This window comes from Caloenas nicobarica, chromosome 1 (assembly GCF_036013445.1).
Source record: "Caloenas nicobarica isolate bCalNic1 chromosome 1, bCalNic1.hap1, whole genome shotgun sequence".
NCBI classification, from domain to species: Eukaryota; Metazoa; Chordata; class Aves; order Columbiformes; family Columbidae; genus Caloenas; species Caloenas nicobarica.
In genome coordinates this window covers 33,634,351-33,656,387 of record NC_088245.1, presented here as the reverse complement: position 1 = coordinate 33,656,387, position 22,037 = coordinate 33,634,351, and the positions used below count along the sequence as shown (strand labels likewise).

Sequence of the window (22,037 nt, the reverse complement as noted above, 5' to 3'; positions counted from 1 at the left end):
CTAAAGACAGTTGTAAGTCCTTAAAGCAGAAAATACTATTTTTCCAAAACTCTAGCAAGTCCTTAAATTAATAATTATAAAACTGAATAATAATATAAACAGTCTATCCCATTTATACTTTGTTAGTTCTCAACTGCAGCACCTGTATGCGGCAATGGTCACAATCGACTAATTTCATATTTTGTTAAAAGGTATTTCTTTTATCTGTTTCAGGTTTTCTGACTTTTTATTCCAGTGAATATCACCTTCTTCTTGGGTTAGGGACAAGAAGAGCCAAATCTTTCAATCTGTTTTCTTCTTTCATCAGTACTTATCGTATTTTTCCTTATTCTTCTCTTTTCTCAGGATAAAACCAAAATCTCGAACTGTGACAGCACTCTTCATGGAGGTATCTCTCCATGTCCTATTAATCCACATGTGTATTGCTGACAGTATAATGCTGTTTGTATTTTTTAATTGTGTATATAACATTGTATATATATGTAACATGCACATTTATAATTTATTGTATATATCTAACACATTCTATTATATAGAATTTTGATGGTAGCCATACCTCGAAGAAGACACTTAATATAGCTGTTTCCTGTGACATCTAAGTCGCTTCCCTGTACTAACAGCACTAATCAGAATCCCAAATGTGAATGAGTTTTTTCCTTGCAGTGACATATTTCCTTGCATTTTTCAGCATTTCATAGGGAATAGCGCTCTCCATTCTCCTTCAAAGCTAAAGGTTCACAATCATCTTGGCTTCTCAGTAAACTACATAATGATTTCCTCTGCAATTTTAGTTATATCATAACTCAATCTCCTTTCTAGATCATTCATATATGTAGTACAGAACATAGGAGTTGTTTGTTACTCCGCTATTAACTCTTCTGCTGTTTCATCCTACCTCTTTGCTTCTTCAAGTTGCCCGGAGAGGTGGTAGATGCTCCATCTCTGGAAACATTCCAGGCCAGGCTGGACGGGGCTCTGAGCAACCTGATCTAGTTGGAGATGTCCCTGCTCATTGCAAGTGGGTTGGACTGGATGACCTTTGAGGGTCCCTTCCAAGTCAAACTGTTTTATGATTCTGTGATTCTTCCATATTCATGTGTTTTTTTGTAACATGAATAACACTGAATCATGAAAATATTTCAACCTGAGTTCTGCTTTGTTTCAGCAAATAAAAAAGGCAGAGGGCTAAATACCTGTTTAATTTCTTCCTGAGTAGCACAAAGATGGAGGCAGGGCAATTCTTACTTGTATAAATCTGACACTTTTTTATTTTTATAAATCTTACCATTTCATTCAGATTACTTTAATAATTTATTATGGCAAGAAGTTCCCCAAACTAATTTTGCCCTCAAAATCTTAGAGGAATGTTGACAATTTTAAAGTTTCTAATAATGCATTAATACAAGTAGTGAGAAACAAAGCCCCTGGGAACCTTGGCTAATTAGGGGCTTCGCTATTTTATATAAATGATTGAATTATGCATATGATGATCTATGGAGGAGCCAGACTTTTACCCAGAGGAGTCTATAGTGGTTTTTCATTGACTTAGGAACACAGCATAAAGATATAATAGCTTATTAGGCTGGAAGGTGGAGACCGTCCAAAGTTTATTTTAGTATCTGTTGTTTCGCTCAGCTACCTGCAAGGCTAATTTGTAATAATAATGTAACCATGGTAATGTTGCTGATCTAAACCTAACATAGATTTTGATGATTGAATGGCTAGCCAATAGACTAAGACATTACGGGGTGCATAATCATATTCAATCTTAAGAAAGTGAAAGCGTAGTGAAAGTAAATGCCAAGTATTACAGGCATGAAGAAGGGTTAGCTCCTGGGAGCTGCTTTTTCACTGTAATGCTTTCAATGTCTGGTGATTGTCTTGACGAGCTAAAAGGCTAATGATATTATCGGTCTGGAATTTGGTAGCAGACCACAAGCAGTTTTTTCTGTGTTTTGTAGATGGTAGGGAGCACTGGCTTTGATTACAGTGACAGAAGAACACTAACTTGTATATTTGTTTAGTTTCTTTTGGGCAAAGAGAAAAGTTCCCCATGACAATATTCCTGTGACTTCAGGGGAGAAATCCCAACAAGGAAGGAGTGTTTGAATAGCCACCTCTGCCTTACCTGACAGACAACAGATAAATCACAGTCAATAAAAGAAAGACCATGGGGCCCAAAGCCTCCCCCATGGAAATCAGCTAACGAGAGTGGAAAGGATCATGATATTGATATTAGCTGCCAACTCTCACAATATCTTTGACGGTGTTGGAAGCTTTTCTGAAAGTCTCAGCTGTCAGCATCACAAAATTAAGTGATTGAGAAGCTCTGCTTTTGTAAGCTTCTTTCCCTTATGTTTGAATATAACCATAAAAATGTGAAGCAGAAAATGCTATACAGGCTGACTCAAAAAAAGTAAACCCAAAGAACTTCAAATACATATTTTCTGAGATACCTTCTGATTTTAAGCCAGCCTCATGATTTTCTGAAACCTGATTCATGACCACACAGAACTGGCAATACTACAGTCTAGCACTGCTCTCAATAGTGGCATCTAGTCACCATTTAGAAAGACCCTTTTCAGGTCCCATTAAGATATGGAGTAACTTCAGAGTAAATCTCTCCTTGCATTCATCCTCCCACCCTTCTGTCATCCTTCCTTTCATCCATTAGGTGAAGAAATAAAATTTGGGTTTGGGGCTGCCTCAGGAACAGAGATTTTGTTTCAGTGAGTTCCTGCTTCAAGTCCAATCCATCCAGCAGAGACCAGGGCAGGTGTGGCTGCCCTCCTCCCAGTTTCAAAGGTCAGACTTGCTGGGTAGGTTGGCTTGGCACACTGTGGGCATGTAGAACCTGCCATCCTCTACTGCCTCAAATCACTGCATAAAATGGCACTGAGGTGCCCTTCTTTCTGTAAACCCAAGTACTGCTCTCTAACCTCAGGTATAACAGATGCTAAAGAGTGGGAGAAGTACAAATAGCTTTTGAAAAGTTATCCAAGCTTTTTTTTGCTGGTTATCTAAACTAAACATATCTAGAGGCAGGAACTGTTCATTGTTTGCTTATGAAGGCAAACATCTCTAGCCCTTCTGAAGTTCTCTGTAAGACTGTACTTAAAAAATGTGTGTAATATTCTCTGTGAACTATAGCTTTCATTTAATTTGAAAAAAGTTATCTATTTCTGTGAAGCACAGATTACTTCATGGCTGGAAATGGAAGTTTTGCTCATGTTCCTACTTAAATTACTGACAGTGTTTCTGTTTATTTCTGTTGGGGGGAAGAAGATGGACTAGAATGACATTCTGCATCGATTTGTTTTGAATTCACCTTTCTGGCACTGACCCTTTAACTTTCAATGAGCTCCTTGAGGACCTCAACAGATGATACTGGGCATTTTTGAGCATTACCAGAAAGACTAGTGATATTTAATTTCTGTTCTGATGGTAACCTATCCTGACAAATACAGTACATAAATTGTAGGTTTTAAAAAGATGCTTTGGGCAAGAATTTTGATTGCTTGCAAGGTACAGTTTCTAGAGTCTCCTCCTGACAGTTTGATTTTTACTAGGGCTTGCAAAATTAATTGCGTACCAATTTATAAATGTTTGGAATTTGAATTGAGGTCCACATATGAATCTTACCTTCTAAATTCTGCACCTGTAAATTATGTTAGAAACTTCCATGAGGATATAATTTCATTAGTTTGACTTTGTTTCCTTTAAACCAGGTGTCAGAAACACATGAAAATGAGGGAAGCACAGCACCATTGCACATCTTCAGGAGCTTTGGAATGTCGTGTTTTTGTTCCTTCTATCCAAATCACCCCCATATTTTTAGTTATTTCCTTCTCTCCTCTGAGATGTTTTCCTAAGAATACTGCCAATTAATATAAATTAATGCTGGGCTACTTTCTCAGTTATAGTCACACAATTATTTCAAAAAAGGACAGAGAGCCATTCGAATCAAGCATAATGATGGTCCCAGGACCAAATTCTTCTCTTGCTACAGAGAATAGGTGGATCTGTGCCCTGTTTCTCTCAGTCCAGTAAATCGGTTACTCTTGGCTCAGCTCTGATTTTCAAATCCTTCTGACTAAATTCAGTAAGTGTTTGAGGACTCCTCCACTCTCAGTATCATACAAAAACACCCAGTGCAACACCCTAAACTTTTCACTTCAGAAATGTAGATCCACAGGCGTCCACTAACAAGCTCAATTCTGCCCTGACTTCCATGTAACACAGTCAGGTGGCGTGTAGGGAGCATCAGACAGAATTTGGCCCAGTGACTACGCTCCTGGTCCCTACATTTTGCAACCTGTAATGTTGCTCATGGCCAGTGGAAACCCTGCTGCTGACCTCAGTGAGGTGAGGATTTTACCTTACGGGAGCAGACTTCACTGGATCTGCTATCGTTAATAAGCCGGAGTTTCTAAATCCTGTGAATAATAAACTTCTGGATAATAGCTCTATAAAACTGTCGGGAGAGTCAAAGGAAAAGTAGCATGAGCAAGGAACCTATTCAGGCTTAAAGCACCTTGAATTAAACAGATACTCTTTATAAAATTTGTCATTCTGTGTTCATCATTGATCAGAGACAGACAGTGATGCATGCAGTATTTAAAGCTGATAGTAAATGGAAGTACTCCTCATTTTGGTATCTTGTATATCATCATAAATGTAGAAGTCATTTGCCCCAGAAAAAACTATAACCAAATAAAAGATGGTGTCAGTAAAGACAAGCTGTCAACTAGGTTTTATGCCAGTACTGACGAAACCTGTATGTATCTTGGACAGCATCATCCCCACACCATTCCGGGAACTGTGGTAGACCAAAATGTCAATTCTCTCCCTGGAGCTCCAAGGATGCAAAACTGTACCACAAATGTCATCTTCCTTTCCATCTCAGACAGAAGATAGATGTGCTTTGTTTCTTCTTTTCAAATATTCTATTCACACTTATTTCTTTTTTCTTTTCGGTTTCTTTCACTCCTGGTACGAGTGTGTGGTAGGTCCCAAGGCAGCGTCCTACATCCTGGTTGTGAGGATGTACAGGAAGAAAAATGTTATCAGTGCTGTCAGTGTCTCTGCAGCATTTGCTTGGGGAACAAAGCTGGGCAGCACATACAGCTTCCTCCACTTGCATGGCAAGTGACCTCAAGTGAGATGAAAGATCTCTCTGTCTTTGAGGTGACTGAAGTGTTTGTGTGCTTGGAGCTGACCTGCACCTATCCCATGCAAAAAAGTTACAAAGCTTACCTCTAATCACATTTTAAAAGACTGTTCCTCCAACAGTAGATAAAGGAAATTAGTTTCTAAACTGATGATAACCGTATATGAGGCATTAGAGGGAGGGAGTCAGCAATTCTGAGTAGTATCACAGGAGTTTGTTTATGACCGTTCATTTATGACTGTTTGTTTATGTTTGTTTATGACTGCTTATGTGACAGACTCATTGAGCAAAATCCTCTCCTCACTCCCTCTTCTTCATCTACCTTTCAGTGCCCTTCAGTACTTTATCTTATGTGTAACATTTGTCTGTTCCATGGTCAGCTTTGGGTTTTTTCGTTAGTTCCTTAGTTCTCCAGCTCAGTACGGTCACACTTGTAATCTTTGTTATTTTCCTTGGAAGTCCTCTGTAACTATGACATTCATCCTCATCTCTCTATGCTTGCTACTGCCCTTTCAGCACCGTATGTGTTCCCAGTATCAAAGTTTTCCCCCACACCTTCCACACTACTCCTACGGCTTCGAATTCTCCCTCTCCATGGAAATCCTGGCTCTGAAAGCTCCTATCACGCCTGTTTTCAGCTTCCTTCTGACACATCCCCGTCACCCCAATCATGTGTCTCAATCTCCTGTCTGTACTTCTGTCCATACAGCCATTGTTGGCCACCTTGCTGCCAGGCCACACAGCTGGCTCTTGTTGAGCTTGCTGTCCACAGGGGCCTCTTCCACAGAGCTGCTTCCCAGCCACTAAGTCTTCACCTTGTCTGATTATTAGTCTAAAATACTCTCATTCTCACACTTGTTGCATGTAGTTAGACTGCTTCCTCTTCCTCAGCACACCACAGATTCAGCGTGGCTGCAGGTCTTTGTAGGACTGAGACCTTTGAAAGTGAAATTTTCCTGCAAGCACCTAATGCGTTATCCACGATGTCCTGCTCTAATTTTTCATGGTTTCATTCCAGCTAATGCCCTAACATTAATGCTGCACTAAAAATACTACTCAATTTCTCACATTTAATTTCCATCACTGTTTGGAAAAGACACTCATTATATTTTTAAGTACATTTGGGCAATGGCCAAGTGTTACAAACATAAATGTAAAATGCTAATTGATAAAAACAATTGTTTCCAAAGGGGCAGCTTTTTCTTTCTAATTACCTCTTTCAATTTATTTTTATTGCTGATCCTGTGATCATGTGTAATGCAACATCCACCCACTACAGGACTCCCTCAAACCCCCCTAACGACATTGCTTATGGCTGCCTGTTAATGCCAACAACAACACTGTGTAATGAATATCAACCAACTTAGCTACAGGCCTTTTTACTCCTACTCTTCTCTTCCCTAACTGCAAATCATTATTTGTATATGAGCTGCTTTCGGTGATAACTTTGTCCTTGCTTGCCTCTACCAGAGGCTGCTGGTGGAACATGGGGACTTCCTAAATCATAGAAGAAAGCAGGTGGGTGGGAGTGTGCAGATACCAAGGGGGCTACAGTCCCATGGATGGCTATTTTTCAGGCAGTTCACAATTAAAATAGCTCAGTGGCATGGTTGAGCTTGTCTATGTGGCCGTGGGTGCCGTAATGAATGTGGCCCACCTATAGAACTACTTAAATAATTAAAAAAGAATAGTTAAAAATAATATATTATTGTTGTTCACAGTTGCTAAGGAGCATCAAGCAGTCACTGGCTTGAGTCAGAAATTTTTTGCAAGGTCCCTAGGGAGGGCCAAACTGTTGCAGCGTCAAGGGAAGACTCCTACAGGTACAGGTACAGGGAGAAATTCTGGTGGCAAAGTGATGTACAATTATTTCCCATAAATGACTTATGTACTTTATTGGACAGAATGTCAGCAACTATGTTCATAACTGTGACGTGGTCAGCTGCCTCCTTGTATGAGTTCCTCTGAACACCTGGATTTTAATACCAAAATCCTCTAGAGGACTAATTCAACCGCCGTAGGTACAGAAAATTGCCCTAGTCTTAAGATCTTGGTGTCTAATTTTAACCAGGAACATGATACCAGCATTTTTCTGCTCACATCTCCTGAAGGGTTCCCTCTCAGGAGGATGCTCTGAGGTCACCTAGCACACACTGGCAGACACGATGAGCAGCGCTCTGCCCATTTACACAGCAACCTACCAGCTTAAGCTCATTCCTGTTCCCTGCTCAGTTTGATGGGCTTCAATCTCCCAGCTCCCAAGGGTCAGGGAGGGCCCTAGGACAGGGCAATGCAATTGCCATTCTGGGTGATGGCACTGTCCTCTCTGCCCACTGCACTAACACCCAAAAAATTATTCAGATTTATACTGAAAATAATTTACCTTTTGCTTTTTACGATCACTCCTCTTATGAGTCATTTTTTTGCTTTCATCTTCATACACCAACACAAAGTCAATTCTTCGCTGCCCATCACTGAAGAACAGGGAGTCAGGCTTATCATCAAAATCAACCTGGAAGGCAGGTAGGTTTGGTCAATATGAGGAACTTTAGTTGTCGGTTCCTTATTTGCATTCTGTTACACAATAATTCAGTGAATAGAGAAATGCAACATGTCACGCAAAGACCAAAGAGACAACAAAAGTAGCACAAAGTAGAGTGGAGAAAAAAAGTTTGGGAGGTCTCTGCATGATGTAAGAACAGCAGAACTTTGACCTAATTTTATTCTTTAGAAATAGTGTATTAGCTTTTGGCAATGGGAGGAGCACTGGGATGCAGCACAATTCCTGGATAACACATTTCTCAAGTAATTTGGTTGCTGTCATAGATACAATGTTAGATAGTCTGTCTACAAGATATGTTGTTGTCTGATAGGAGTCTCGGAATTACTGCGTTCCCATCTCTCCCCTTACCTGCCAGAAGTTTAAGCATATCTGCATTTAAAATAAACCCAAATCAAAAAGCCCAGTAGTTTCACGCATGCCAGCATCCAAACCCACCATTGCCCAGAGAACAAAGAACATGACCAGGTGGCAGATGAACTCTCAAAATGGACGCATCCCATGAGGATTTATTTCTCTTTTTATTTGCAACATCTCAGATAGCAAAAAACATAGATGTATGTCACACACCCATCATATTATAACATGCCAAAATTAAAAAGATTAGTATATCCATAAGCCATTACCTAATCCCTGGAGGGAAGTAGGATAGAGTGTGATATCCATTAATAACATCTTAATGTGTTATTTCATGTGTGAAATGATACAGATGCACTGATGATGAGGGAACTTGAATTCTTGAGTAATGATTTTATAGTTTCTTAGAGTACTCTGAGGGCAGTATCACGTATAACAACCCCTCCTTCCAGGTAATATACAGCTGCAATGTTATCAGAATCATCACGTAAGGAGCACCAAACTCTCAGGTACTTGGCCAAATCTATCCATGGTGTTAATGAGGGCAGTGTCACTGAAGCTGATACATATCAAATGTCTGAAATGGGACTCAGCATTGCATTAGACATGGTAAGATCTCCAAAACTGGCAGGATTCCCATACAGAACTGCAGAGGAGCCTTGGCTTCCAGATGGATAGGCAAGCAGGATGGCCCAAGGATCAGGCCAGGCAAAATGACCCAGAATAATCTCTTGAACGTGCTCAGTGAGATGGATTGAGAACTGGCTGGATAGCAGAGCTCAGAGGATTGTGATCAATGGTGTAGAGTCTAGCTGAAGGCCAGTAGTTAGTGGTGTTCCCCAGGGGTCAGTTCTGGGTCCAGTCTTGTTCAAACTGTTCATCAGTGTCCTGGATGAAGAGAGTGAGTGCATCCTCCACATGTTTTTTAACGATACCAAACTGGGAGGAAGGGTTGACACACTAGCAGGCTGTGCTGTCATTCAGCGAGACCTGGACAGTCTGGACGACTGGGCAGAGAAGAACCTGATGAAGTTCAACAAGAGCAAGTGTAGGGTCCTGCACCTGGGGAGGAATAACCCCAGGCACCAGTACAGGTTAGGGGTAGACCTGCTGGAAAGCGGCACTGCAGAGAAGGACCTGGAAGTTCTGGTCAACGACAGGTTGGCCATGAGTCAACAATGTGCCCTTGTGGCCAAGAAGGCCAATGGTATCCTGGGGTGCATTAAGAAGAGTGTGACCAGCAGGTCGAGGGAGGTTATCCTCCCCCTCTACTCTGCCCTGCTGAGGCCGCATCTGGAGTACTGCATCCAGTTCTGGGCTCCCTGGTTTAAGAAGGACATGGAATTACTGGAGAGAGTCCAGTGGAGGGCTACAAAGATGATTAAGGGTCTGGAGCATCTTCCTTATGAGGAGAGACTGAGAGAGCTGGGTCCGTTCAGCCTGGAGAAGAGAAGGCTGAGAGGGGATCTTATCAATGCTTATAAATATCTCAAGGGTGGATGTAAAGAGGATGGGACCAGGCTCTTTTCAGTGGTGCCCAGCATTAGGATGAGAGGCAATGGGCACAGACTGAAGCACAGGAGGTTCCGTCTTATTCAGATGAGGAGAAACTTTTTTACTTTGAGGGTGCCAGAGCACTGGAACAGGCTGCCCAGAGAGGTTGTGGAGTCTCCTTCTCTGGAGACATCTAAAACCCATCTGGATGCATTCTTGTGTGATCTGCTCTAGGTGAACCTGCTTTAGTAGGTGGGTTGGACTAGATGATCTCCAGAGGGCCCTTCCAACCCCAACTATTCTGTTATTCTGTGATATGCTCTGCCTTTGAGGACACAGAAAAGATTCCCAGATGTCTTATCTGTGAAATTTCCCTGTCAGTGCAGACCAAACTCCATGAGGGATGTCAGGTTCAGTTTTGGGAGCTCCTGGATGTCTGGTCCACAGAAAGGCACATGGAAATGTGGTTATGGTGTCAGAAACCCCTTACATGCAGACTGAAATGTTTGTTCCTCAACTCCGATAAAACTGAGAAGAATGCCAGTCTTCAGTCAGGAGCACCCCAGTTCCAGAGAGCATATAGTGTTTTAGGAACCACATGTGTCAGTGTTTCCAAAATAAAATTGACCAGGAGTTGTATTCTAAACCTCTCCCTGTAGACTATTTTGTTCCTGTTTATTGGCTGAGTCAAAACAGTCAACCAAGATGTGTCTCCCCGTAATTACGATAAAATTTCCATATTTTAAATAAACTCACAGAAGTTTAAACTCACTATTTTTTTATATTGTAAGTGCAAAGGCTAGGACCTGCTGCAAAAAGGTCCTGTTAACTTAGTTGCTTCAAACAGTCTGAGTAAATTCTTGGTTAGAACAGTTTTCTTTGAATCCCACCCATGCCTAGTTTTGTGACAAACCTGACAGCAAGCAGCTGCTGACATACATGCGTATATATATATATATATATTTATATATACGCACATATGCTGACATACAGCCAATATACACATACATTGTACGCTAGTTTCACAACCTGGCCTAGGACTAAGAAACTACCTAGGCAGTCATCAAATCAATATACAACTGCACGCTGTCTTAGGAAAAAAAAATGCTTTAAACTTTCAGGTGGCGCCACCAGACAACAATGACACTGAGTATCTCCATCAGCCAAAACAAGTCATGGATGTGAATTTCTAAATTCTTGAGAGCTGGAGCTGGCATTGTCCTGTCAAGCAATTAGGCTCGACCCTGGCAAGTTTTCCTTCTGCTGAGGACTAGCCATGGGTGTAAAATGCAGCCCTGCTGTGACCATTTCCAGTCTCATTTAAAACATAATCATGATGATTTCACGTTGACTAGATTCCCTTTGGGAGGAAAGCATCAACAACAGCAGCCCCTATTAGGAGACAGAGGGGGTGTGGGGAGGCAAGTTTGGCCCAGGACAGAGCCTGGCCCCACAGCCTTGGCTCTCCCCCAGGACCCCAGCAGGATCTGGCCCCCACTAAAATTGCTCTGCATTGCAATGCTGGAAATATAGAGCCCAAACCTTGTGATAATGAATAAGGAAGGGAAGTGTTGCTACTGCATAAAGCAGAAGGTTTTAAAATTGGGCTTCTTAATCTTCTGAATCTTAGAGACAGCATTATAATAACTTCTGCTTGAAGAGACAGAGTTCAGTTGTGAAATTCAAGCACTTGAAAGCACGAAAACAGAAATAGCTTTGAGGGTTTTTTTTCACTACAGCTTTTAGCTCTTTTTGCTATACAATCTCTCCACAGGATAGAAAAGAAAGAAACGGCAGACAGCAAACCTCAGATCAAGTTTTGACCTAACAAGTTTTGCTCATAATTTGTGATTGCATAACAGTGTCTAAATAGTTTTCCATTGTGTAGTCTCCTTTAAGCTTATGAAGCCAGTATGTAACAGCAATAACTGTCTCAACTCAGTTGTCAATAATCAGATGCAAAGATTGCCTGTTAATCAGTGTTCTGACTCATTAATTTACTTAAATATATGTAATTTTATTCACAAGCATATATGTGTTACCATATACGTACACCTTTCTATCTGTATCTATATCTATATCAAACTATGCATGTATATAATGGAATATAGCTGAAAGATTAATCAATATTGGAATGCATGAATCCAGGTACACAGAAATTCATACTTACAAAGCCAACTTCTTAAATGTAATTTCTGTTGCTTTTAATCACAAGGGCATTGTTCAATTGACCTATCCATAGACACATTATATATCGACAAAATAATAAAGAATTCACTCATTAAACCTGAATACTTAAGAGACCAAGACCCACACAAATCAATTGCAATGTAGCATTAAATATTGCTCAATTAAAAGTAAGAAGTAAAATACAAAAGGGAAAGTATAGTCAAGGTTCCGATAGCCATATTAACTTGGATGTTTGTTGTGTCTTGTAATCCCTACAGGATAGTTTGTAATGAAAAATCATATATTATTCAACATAATTACCAGGGGAAAAACAGGGCTGGAAACTAAAAAGATGCACTGTACTCTGAAGTTAATAATTCCTTTGAGACAATTCTTTTAAAAATATGTAATATTATTTGACAGTATCACAAATGTTATTATCATACAAATACACACAAGTTTGTGTGCACAGACAAATAAGTTAATGGGGCTTAAATTCCAATACATAATTTTTCTTAAGTCTCAGTAGCAAATTATAACCCAAAATAATGAACAGGCCCATTGATACCTCTTTGTTTTGGAAGAAACAAACATGGGGTCTATTTACTGTGCTATCTAATTTTCTTAGCCTCAGCATAATCACATTTTAAGTGCTGATGGAGGCAATCGGTTGTGCACTGTAATGCTATAATAATACCCTAGTGGACAGCAGGTTAATATTGATTAACACCATTAATAAACAAAAAAATGTAATACATTTAGCTGTAAAATACTAATTATATTTAGCACATACTCCGCAGCACTTCTGAACTCTCCAAGTGCTGTACAATCAACAGAGAGATGGGTAAGTATTAGCTGCGTTATTAACAGGAGGAATCTGAAGGAGGGGAGGGCCTGGCCATGGATAAAGCTTTTTGGAACACTGAGGTTACACCTATGGACTTGGCCCGGAGGCAGCACAGCCACGTTCATGTGGCTGTATCTCTGCATTTCAGTTCAGAGCAGGTTCAGATCAGGCGAGCAACAGTGGCCCTTCATGGAACGAGACTGGAGGTGGCCTGCAGTAACAAAAAGCCCAAAAATGTGTGTGACGCAGACACCACCTCCTCAGCACCAAACGTCTTGTTTTGCAGACCCACTGCTTGGGTCCTCACCACCAGCGGATGTACATACAGGTGGCGGGATCCTGCCAGAGCCGGGAAGTGCTGCGCGAACGCGCGTCGAATGTCCTGGCCAGCCCTAAGCCGCTCTCTGCCATGCACAACCCCAGCTCACACACCTCCTCTTCATCCTCCCCCACTCCGGTCCCTCACAGCCACCTCAGCAAAAGAATAAGGAGCTTCCCGCACTCTTTGCTAATCCCGCACAAGCAGTCGTCAGTAAACACCATCTGCTCTCCCAGCCCCCAGGACAGAGCAGCACTTGGAGAAGGGACAAGTGGGACATGAAGACAAGCTTGCCCCTCCAGACAGGACTGCAAAGGCTGAGGTAACTGGTTTGGCTTCAAGTAACCACATCGTGGAAGTGTCCCTCAGCCCCTTGACTCAGAGCTCCTCAGGAGGGATTCTACAGTGTGCTCCTTCACAGGTACACCCAGGCCTGCGCGTGTCGAAGGGGAGTTGCCGTGTCTTGCTCCTGAGACCTGTGCCTGTAGTCATGGCTACACGTGGTGCCTGCAGCGCAGGAGGTGGAAGGAGACCGCGCTAGTGGAATCCTCCCTTCAGCAGCAGTGATGCTCTGCCAGGGGAGGAAAAACGGTGGCATTACAAAGGAACCTGTCTTCACTTTTCCAGGCTTCTCTGGGCATTATTTATTAAACATTCAGTGGGAATAATAATGGGAAGGGCAGCACAGAGACAAGCATGAAGGAAAATACGTGCACAGCAATTGCAGTTATTTATTGTTTACTACACCCTGAATGAGCACAGTATTGTAAGCTGATTTTTTAAAAAATATTAAGAGATACTGCAGGAATGACTTATCTAATTGAAAAGACGAAAGAAATGCGTTATTGTGTCCGCATGAGCCTCTGATGTGATTGTCAATAGTACCAAATGTAATCATTACGGGAGGGATAAACTACTTGTCTGCGACCTCTCATAATTTTCAGATGTGCTTCAAAACAGCTTCCTGCAGCATGCCAGGGAATAAACCAGCAATGGGAAACGAGAGGGCAGAGCAGAGCCTGGGTAACATCGCCTCTGCTGACAGGCACCTGCAAAACCCTCCTGTCAGAGCACAGCGACAGCCTTACAGGGGACCCGCAGGTTGCACTTCAGATGTGGGCTTTACGTAGGTGAAAATTGCACAGTGCCTGTTTAGGAGCACAGTTATTTCTCTCTACAGACCTCAGGAAACTTCAGATCATGTAAATAAAAAGGAAACATTATATTACCAGGATATCATGAAACATAATTGTTTGTAAAGTGCTTTGAGGTTGTCTGGAGAAAATGTTACAGAAATATATTAATAAAATTCTTCTTACTAGCACAGCTATGTAACAAGATCTTTTATTACTTTATGTTCTAAGTGACCAACAGAGACAACTTTCTGACATTAAGACCAACACAAGCATTTACTTCTGGAAGATATAAGATATATATAATATACAAGATACTTCAGTAAGATATAAGTTTATGTGCACACCACAAACTATTGTTGATCTGTCTCAGTTGGGCCATAAACCAGTTGTGCCTCTAACGTTTCTCCTTGTGACTCATATTTGCTAATAACAACAGAGGACTGCTTTAGTTCTGTTTTTAGCAACAATGAGACTATTAGCAAGCACTTAATCAGAAGAAGGTTGTTTATTTTTTTCTTCAACATGCAAAGAAATTTTTTATATGTAACAAACTGAAATAAACTGAGACTAAAGACACAGTAGAAAAATATGGGGAGTCATTACAGTCATTCATTTCTGTCAGTAGAAAGTGGCTGGTAACCGGCCAGGCATTGGGATGCCTCGTCCCCTGAGCTAAGTTTGGACCAGACACCCACTTGATTTCCTGTCTGAGCCTCATGTTGCTGCTGCCTGCAGAAGAAGTTCCAGTCACTTCTGATTAGAGAGAGACCAAACAGTCTTACTTTTAAGGAAAGGTGAACACAGCACTCCACTTAAAACCCGCTTTTCAGCACTTCGCATCTTTCTTAGGATGCAGGAGCTGGGAAATTACTCTTTCTGACTTCCCTGAAGCCTTTTCACTGCAGAAATTATATTTGTGGGGCACCAGTAATAGACAATTCAAAGAAGTTATCCTCCCCTTCTGCAGATTTTGACTTTAAAAAGAATCTTGCTGTTATAACCAAACTCAAACTATCTACCTATAAAGCAGATAAGACTGCAAAATGAAACATCTGAGAGCTGGAAAAGTCTTGAATTAATGCTGTCTGTGTAGTCTTGTCTTCCTTGTACATGCTGTTTATGGTACACGACTTAATGCCACAACCACGTCACATTTCTATGCTCCTTGTAGTAGTTATGGAATACTCCTTATTACCTTCTTATTCAATATCTTTGTTGTTACATCTCATCTAAATAGCCTGAACACTTGAAACAGGGATTTCCTTCTGACTATTCTTGTGGTATTCTCCTCGTAGAATCTTAGTGTTTTACAATGGTGAGAAATTAAATTTTATAAGATCCCCCAGAAGTGAAAGTAACAATATAACCCTCATTTACTGGTGATTAGGAGCGAAAGTAACAATATAACCCCCATTTTAATGGTGATCAGATAAGGCATGTTACAACCTGTTGACTTCTAAATTTGGACTTCTAGCTTGAGACATCAAGATGGTGACATCTTTCCAGAGAGCTCAGCAATTCTTTCTCTTCAAAGAGCAATACACTCGCTCTCAGGTCTGTATGTGACTAAACTAATGCAAACAGGGTCACAGATGTTTCCCTTTGACACTCAGGAAATAAACAAAACCTGGATGTGACTTTTCAAGTCTTGCACAGAAACCCTATAGCAGAAGCAAGGATAAAATCCACTTATCTAGGACTACACTCAGTTTCTTTAGTCAGAATCTTTCATTTTTTTCCCTGCAATTTCCTGCCACATTTACACATTGCTGAAGTAATACAAACAACATCCTCACGAAATTGGGTCTTCTTGGAGATTAACGTCCTACTCATGTGCTGAATGAGGCAGGGCTCTTGTGGCCAGCTTAGCATGTGATCCCATAATTAGAAACAGCACCAGAAGAAGAACAAGACCATTTCTATTAGCCAATAACTTACTCAGTTTTGGCTACTCCAGGGTGACTTGCAAAATCAAATAAAATTTCCAGAATACTTCCAGCTGCAAAGTTTAGACAACAGGCACAGTACTTCCCTTCCATTAAATCATTTAAGTTAGGCTTCCTATTCAGTTTTAATTTCTAGCTACAATTAGCAATCATTCATTTCATGGATAGGCTCAGCGGATTGCAATTTTATCTTTCGCCCCTCCATCCCACTGAAACTGCCCAGTGGCTGACAAAAAAGACCTGACGTGGAAGGAGCAGAGCAGAAAAGATAAAAAGATAAGCTAAAACTGAGCAGAAATTACAACTGCTGGTAAACATGAGTAACCAAAAATAAAAATTGATTTTGACAGTTGATTTTCAGTAGAAATAAAAATAAATTCTACCAAGGCTGCTTGGAGGAGGCTGTTCTAACCACAAGGTATATGACATTCTGGCTGATTTGATGCTATTTCACTTGATATAAATAAGTAAAATTTTTTCATTGAACCACAAGGAGAGTCTAAGAAGGATTTTTATAACATCCTAGTCAGGGCACACAGTTGGGAAATGGAAGGTCTTCGTTCTACTTCATGCTCAAAAAAATGTTTACATTTTTTTCCAAAGACTGAAGCAGCTTCCAATGAAAAACATCCTGCCACAAATCACTGCAGTAGGGGCAGGGGAGGTGAGGATATCCAGCTTCCAGAAGGAAACTAATTTCCTGGTACTTTGGGTATTTGTTTCCTACAGTAGAGGCAAGACCACCCCCCCCGATCTATAATTATGATCTGTGCTTTTCCAGCTAAGCTGCTATAGCAGCTCCCCAAAGCTCTGTTGCACCTTGGTGCAATGAACACTGAATCTGTCCCTTGATTTACACTGCCTTTGAAATGCACTACCACTACAGAAATCCTTTGCCTCTTTCTTTTGATTCTGTTTCCCATTTCGGTTTGATACAAATCAAAATAGCTTACAGTCTGGTGGCTAGGCTGAAAAACACATTATCTAAACAGCTCCAATCATAATATCTACATATAAGAAAGGGCAGGCTTAATGCACCCTCCTGAATTTGAATGCTAATTTTTCATTGTATTGTATGTTCTCCTAGTTATATAAAGAAAATGGTGCATTTCCGTAGAGACAAAGAAATCAGCAGGACCTGGACCTCCACAGTGATAACACAGATCTCCTCTGTGCAAGCTAAAGGGACAACCAGTGGCAGCGGTAGCAGGCTGTCACTCCTGGAGTAGTGCTTAGTAGAGGGAAGTGAAAGAGACACAGGTGTGTTCAGTTATTTGTAAATAACTGGTATTTTAAATGTCAGTGCCTTGGACTGTGCCAGCTGGGAACCAGATCCAGCTCTCATTACTTGGTGGCACCATTACAGTAGTTTCTTGAATGATTTCTCTATGTGAAAACTGTCATGAAGCTCCTAGGTGCTCACAATTAATTGGTCCAATGAGCAATTCTTGACATTGGAGAACCGATTTCTTTAAGCCTAGTTCTCCTGTAACACTGATCTCCTTGTAGAAGTAGTTCGAATAGAAAACAGAACCTATACGCACTCAAAACCAGTGACAATATCTCTGTCATTAGAGTAATGAAACGCAGATCAGACTTTTTGATTTACATGGAGTTGCTCTGTAAGTTTAGGATAAGTATATAATTTTACACCTTTTTGAATCCAGCCTTATAGCTATCCTCTTGCACAATTGCAGACCACACTTGTACCATTCTAGGGGAAAAATAAAATTGAACTCATCAGCATGCCAGTTGGGCATCAGGTTGGCAAAGCATGTGCCATAGCAGGGCTTGTTGAGGCCAACTCACCAGTCCTTAGAGATAAATGAGATCTGAGGCTGGGGATCTTGAGCTAGAGCCAGAAACCTGTTAGCTGCAGAAAACATTAGGCAAGCTGGGGAACTTGAACTTTGGATAAAGGGAATGGACACCTCCAGGTCTTTTTCCTTCTTGTTCCTTCAATCTCTCACTGGAGTAAGGAATTTCTTGTTGTGTCCAAGCTTTCTCTAAAAATGAATCCTGAACTCACATGTTGGCTGACTAATACCTGGGTGTGTATAAATCTATAGGGCATATGTGTTTATATGTAGGGTGTGTTCATAACTATTTATCCTTGTATATACACAGAGAAATCCTATACATATATGTACAAAATTATATATAGAGAGAGAAGGTGTATGTGTGTGTATCAGTTTATAGTTAATATATTTTGGTCACTTTTAATTGAGTCCAGTGACTGTGTCAACCTGCACTTTCACATCTGAGGGAATGACTTCAGGTACCTTTAGGGAAACAGAGATACAGCAACTCAGATTCAGTCACACAGATGAACTGCATGTGCTGTAAATGCAGAGGAGTGCTGGTCTTCTGGAACAGCTACTGACTGTTGCACATGAGAAAAAATAACAGGTGGTCATAGTAAAAGTACCTACCCATTCAGGAGTATGAAGGTTGGGCTGATCTGGTACAGTTCCATAAGTGGGAATAATCACTTGCTTCAGTTCCAAGACTAAAAATAAACACAAAAATTTAAAACATTTTAGCATTTTGTGTGGTATTTATTTATTTATTTAATGGTTTGTAGAGAAGTCACTTTATTGCACATATTTAGTGTTTCAGAAAAAGAATGTTTGTGTCTTATACTTCAGCTATAATCAGAAGGTGGCAAGAGATCAAAACATAAATTTCACCAGGATGACAAGCTAATGCTAGGAGAGCAACCTGATCAAGCTGCAGTGATGCAAAGCAACCCTTTGCTAGTGTGTGCTATTTAGTATTTCAGAAACTCTAGCCACACTCTAGCAGCAGTTACGTTTATCTTTCAATGAATAAGGGTACCAGAACAGGCTCCACTTGCACAAATAACCCTAGCTCATGTTGACTGTATTATCAGGCAATAAAAAATAACAAAACCAGGGAATTCTTCAGAAATCCTGGAACGGGTGTGATACTGACAGTGGTGTTGTAACATTCACTCTATAACAAGAATGATTTTCGCATAACGTAATAACACACCTACAAGTTCAATGTGTTTTGGTGCCCCAGTGACTTCTCATCCATTTCCTCAATACCTGCGAAAAACCAACAACATGCAAACAGAATTGGTTTCCTAAAAATACAGCCAAAAAAAAAAATTATCTCGTGAAGCATGTATCTCCATGATACCATTATCAAGCACACAGGGAAAACTCATCACCAGATCAAGCACTGGATAACACACAAATTCATCCTAATAAAGCTGCTGGAAATAAGTTACAAAACCTCTACAGTCATTGCAAGGAATTGGTTTTAGTTGCTTAACAAATATTTTTGGGTCTTAAGAAGAAGTCAGATAACATCCTGAGGCTGAAGATAACACAAAGTAGCTGAAAGGAGAAGGCTGCTTTCTGCCTATGCACGGCAGGCAGATGGAATCCATGTGTTATTTTTAGATCCTTAAAATAGAGAAGTGTCTTAGCCTGGTCTGTCCCGCACTGACAAAAGGGGCATGGATACCAACGGTACCTAAATGTTGTCTGGAAAGGATAGCCTCAACTTATCAAAAAATACTGTAATACTAAAAGAAAATCCTCGAACTCTAAAATAATCTAATCTATAGTACTCTTAGAAGGATAGCTAAATACTCATTAGATCCAAATGCCAGGACAAGCATAACTGATATGCCTGTTTTGTTTTGCCTTTTTCTCTTTTTTTTTTGGCTTTAAAACTTCATTGTTATGTGGCCAAATTTTTAAGAAGTTTTTTTTCACTGATGATGCTCAATTATACCAGCTGAAGATATATCAAAACACTTAGAGTATAACAAGACTGCCATTTACAAATCAATAGAATTCCCTCATGGCCTCTAAGTAGCTGAATTCTCTGGTTTAAATACTCTTTCATTGAGTTTGGTAGGGACTTCGTTCCAGATGTTGAGCTGTCAGTTTTCAGATCTCTGCTGTGGTGATACTGTGTACTCTGGGGAGGAGACAAAAGCAAGTCCATGAATTTTTCCATCAGCACCGCTTCAGAAACATTTGAGTCATAACCCGAAGGTTGGCCCAGTTGAATAATCAAAGTCCGTGAGCTCTCAAAAACATTAACATATTTAGAAACATTTCCCAGCATTTAAAAAAAGAGCAGGAAAATGTGGGCTAGTGCAGCACACAAACGCCACATGGTGAGACCATAATATGAGGACTCAGAAAACATGAGCCTGTCTCAGCAGCTACTGCAAGATTGCTGTGAATGCACATCATTATATTTTAATGGGTTCAGCTCAGACTAGTGTGGGAAGGCCAAATACACATCCTTGATGTCAGTGTAATGGGCATCACCCGACATTCCTTAGCGCATTCTTTATTCTCTGCCTGGGCACAAAGATATCCAGATACAAAGTGCTTCTGAAAACCCACAGAAGAGGGAATGTTTCTGCCCGCATATGATGGGCAGGATGAAGGAGAAATATAAGCATCTTGCTTTGAAATATAAACATCTACTCTAGAACTCTGTGTGTCATTACACAAAACAAGCAGATGTAGACACAGACACATCAATTGCTGATGCTTATGTTCTAATATTCAGCTAAGTAAAGCAAAGAAGGTGTAAGGGAACAAAGAAATCTACTTCATTTGTGCTGGCATACTCTGATTTGAATTGACCGATACATCAACTTCTATCTTCAAGCAATCCTGGCAACATATGCTATCGTCAGAACATTTTATCTAATTTCTTTGAATTGTAATAATAGATTTTGAGTTCCTGCTCAGTGATACCAGTTGGTCTTTGATCTAGTCCTTACAAAAGATGCTGTAGTGAAAATTTTAAGTACTGGATCTGTGCATGTTACTTTACAAGAACATCTCAGTGATATCTGAGCTGCCAGTATATCAGTGATACATCCAGCTGCCTGGAGATCATTCTGCAGTCCAGGACACTGAATTGCGCTGTCAATATTTCACACCTTACCTCAAATATGCCTATATGCAAGTACTAAGAAGTCTATGTAAATCCCATGCTGCTTCTTTATAGCCTGTGCACATCCCATGCTCTGGGCCAGGCCATGGGAGATGAATCCTGCTGTTGATTCTACCAGTGATTTGTTTTATGAGTTCTCTCTGTGGCTTTACTTTCTCGCAGGTCAGACAGTATTTATTTCTGGATTGAATAAAGGTCCTAAAATTCCTTGAGAGCCAATGTAAAATGTCTGTTCTGTCCATTAGTTAATTGATATTGAAAGTGAGTGGGTTTGGAAGTTCAATGACGTTCTCATTGAATAATTCAATTTTTAAAGGCTTTCATGAACGTTACTGCTAGCAATTTCTACATATTGCTATGGCAGAGGTGATAGGCTATGGCACACTAATAGGCATGGAAGATGCTCTTCCTTTGGAATAAATATGAAGAAGAATTAAACCTTTCATTGGAGTCTAATATGAGCTGCCCAAAGCACAGGCAGTAGAGATGAAACAGTCTGTTTTAGACTGTAAATTAAGAGGCCCGAGAATGGAAAATAAGCAGTATCCAGAAGTGAAAAGAAAGATGCTGTCCAAAAAAACATTAATGACAAGAAAACCACAAAGATCTTGGATAAGATGATGTTCGAAAAGATCACTGGGCTTGGCTCTATAAGCAAGGACAGTGCCAAACATCCCTGAAGTTGCCAAACTTTTTGTGCCAAAGAAATTCTTGGCTATCATCAATTTATTCTCTAATGGAAACAATCAAAGGTGAAAAAGGGCAGCAGCAATCTTTAAGCTTGTAAATCTACGTAAGTCAAACTAATAGACACAGAACTATTCTGAGAAGCCAAAAAGGTTTTACAACACCAAACTAATAGTGCCTGGTACTTCACTTCCCTCAACAAACCTGTGAGACATTGCAAAGGACAAGATCTCAGCCCTGGCACTGAATATGGTACCTCATGAGAAATCACGAGTGTAAAGCTGGGAAGCAATGTCTGGGATCTCCCAGGTCCCCAGGTGTTCCTTCTTTGCTACAGAGATCATATCACCTCTCACTCCTTCTGGAGTATTACGGAAGAGCATTGACTGTCTGTCA

The 22,037-nt window shown here is 40.5% G+C and overlaps 1 protein-coding gene across 1 annotated transcript in view; it reads right to left on the bottom strand.

The window, feature by feature from the left end:
- ANO6 (anoctamin 6) overlaps positions 1-22,037 on the bottom strand; it is a 72,226-nt gene that overhangs the window by 27,806 nt on the left and 22,383 nt on the right. The window contains 1 exon segment of the mRNA XM_065658462.1: positions 7,554-7,682. Within this exon segment, the coding sequence (XP_065514534.1) occupies positions 7,554-7,682 (129 nt within the window).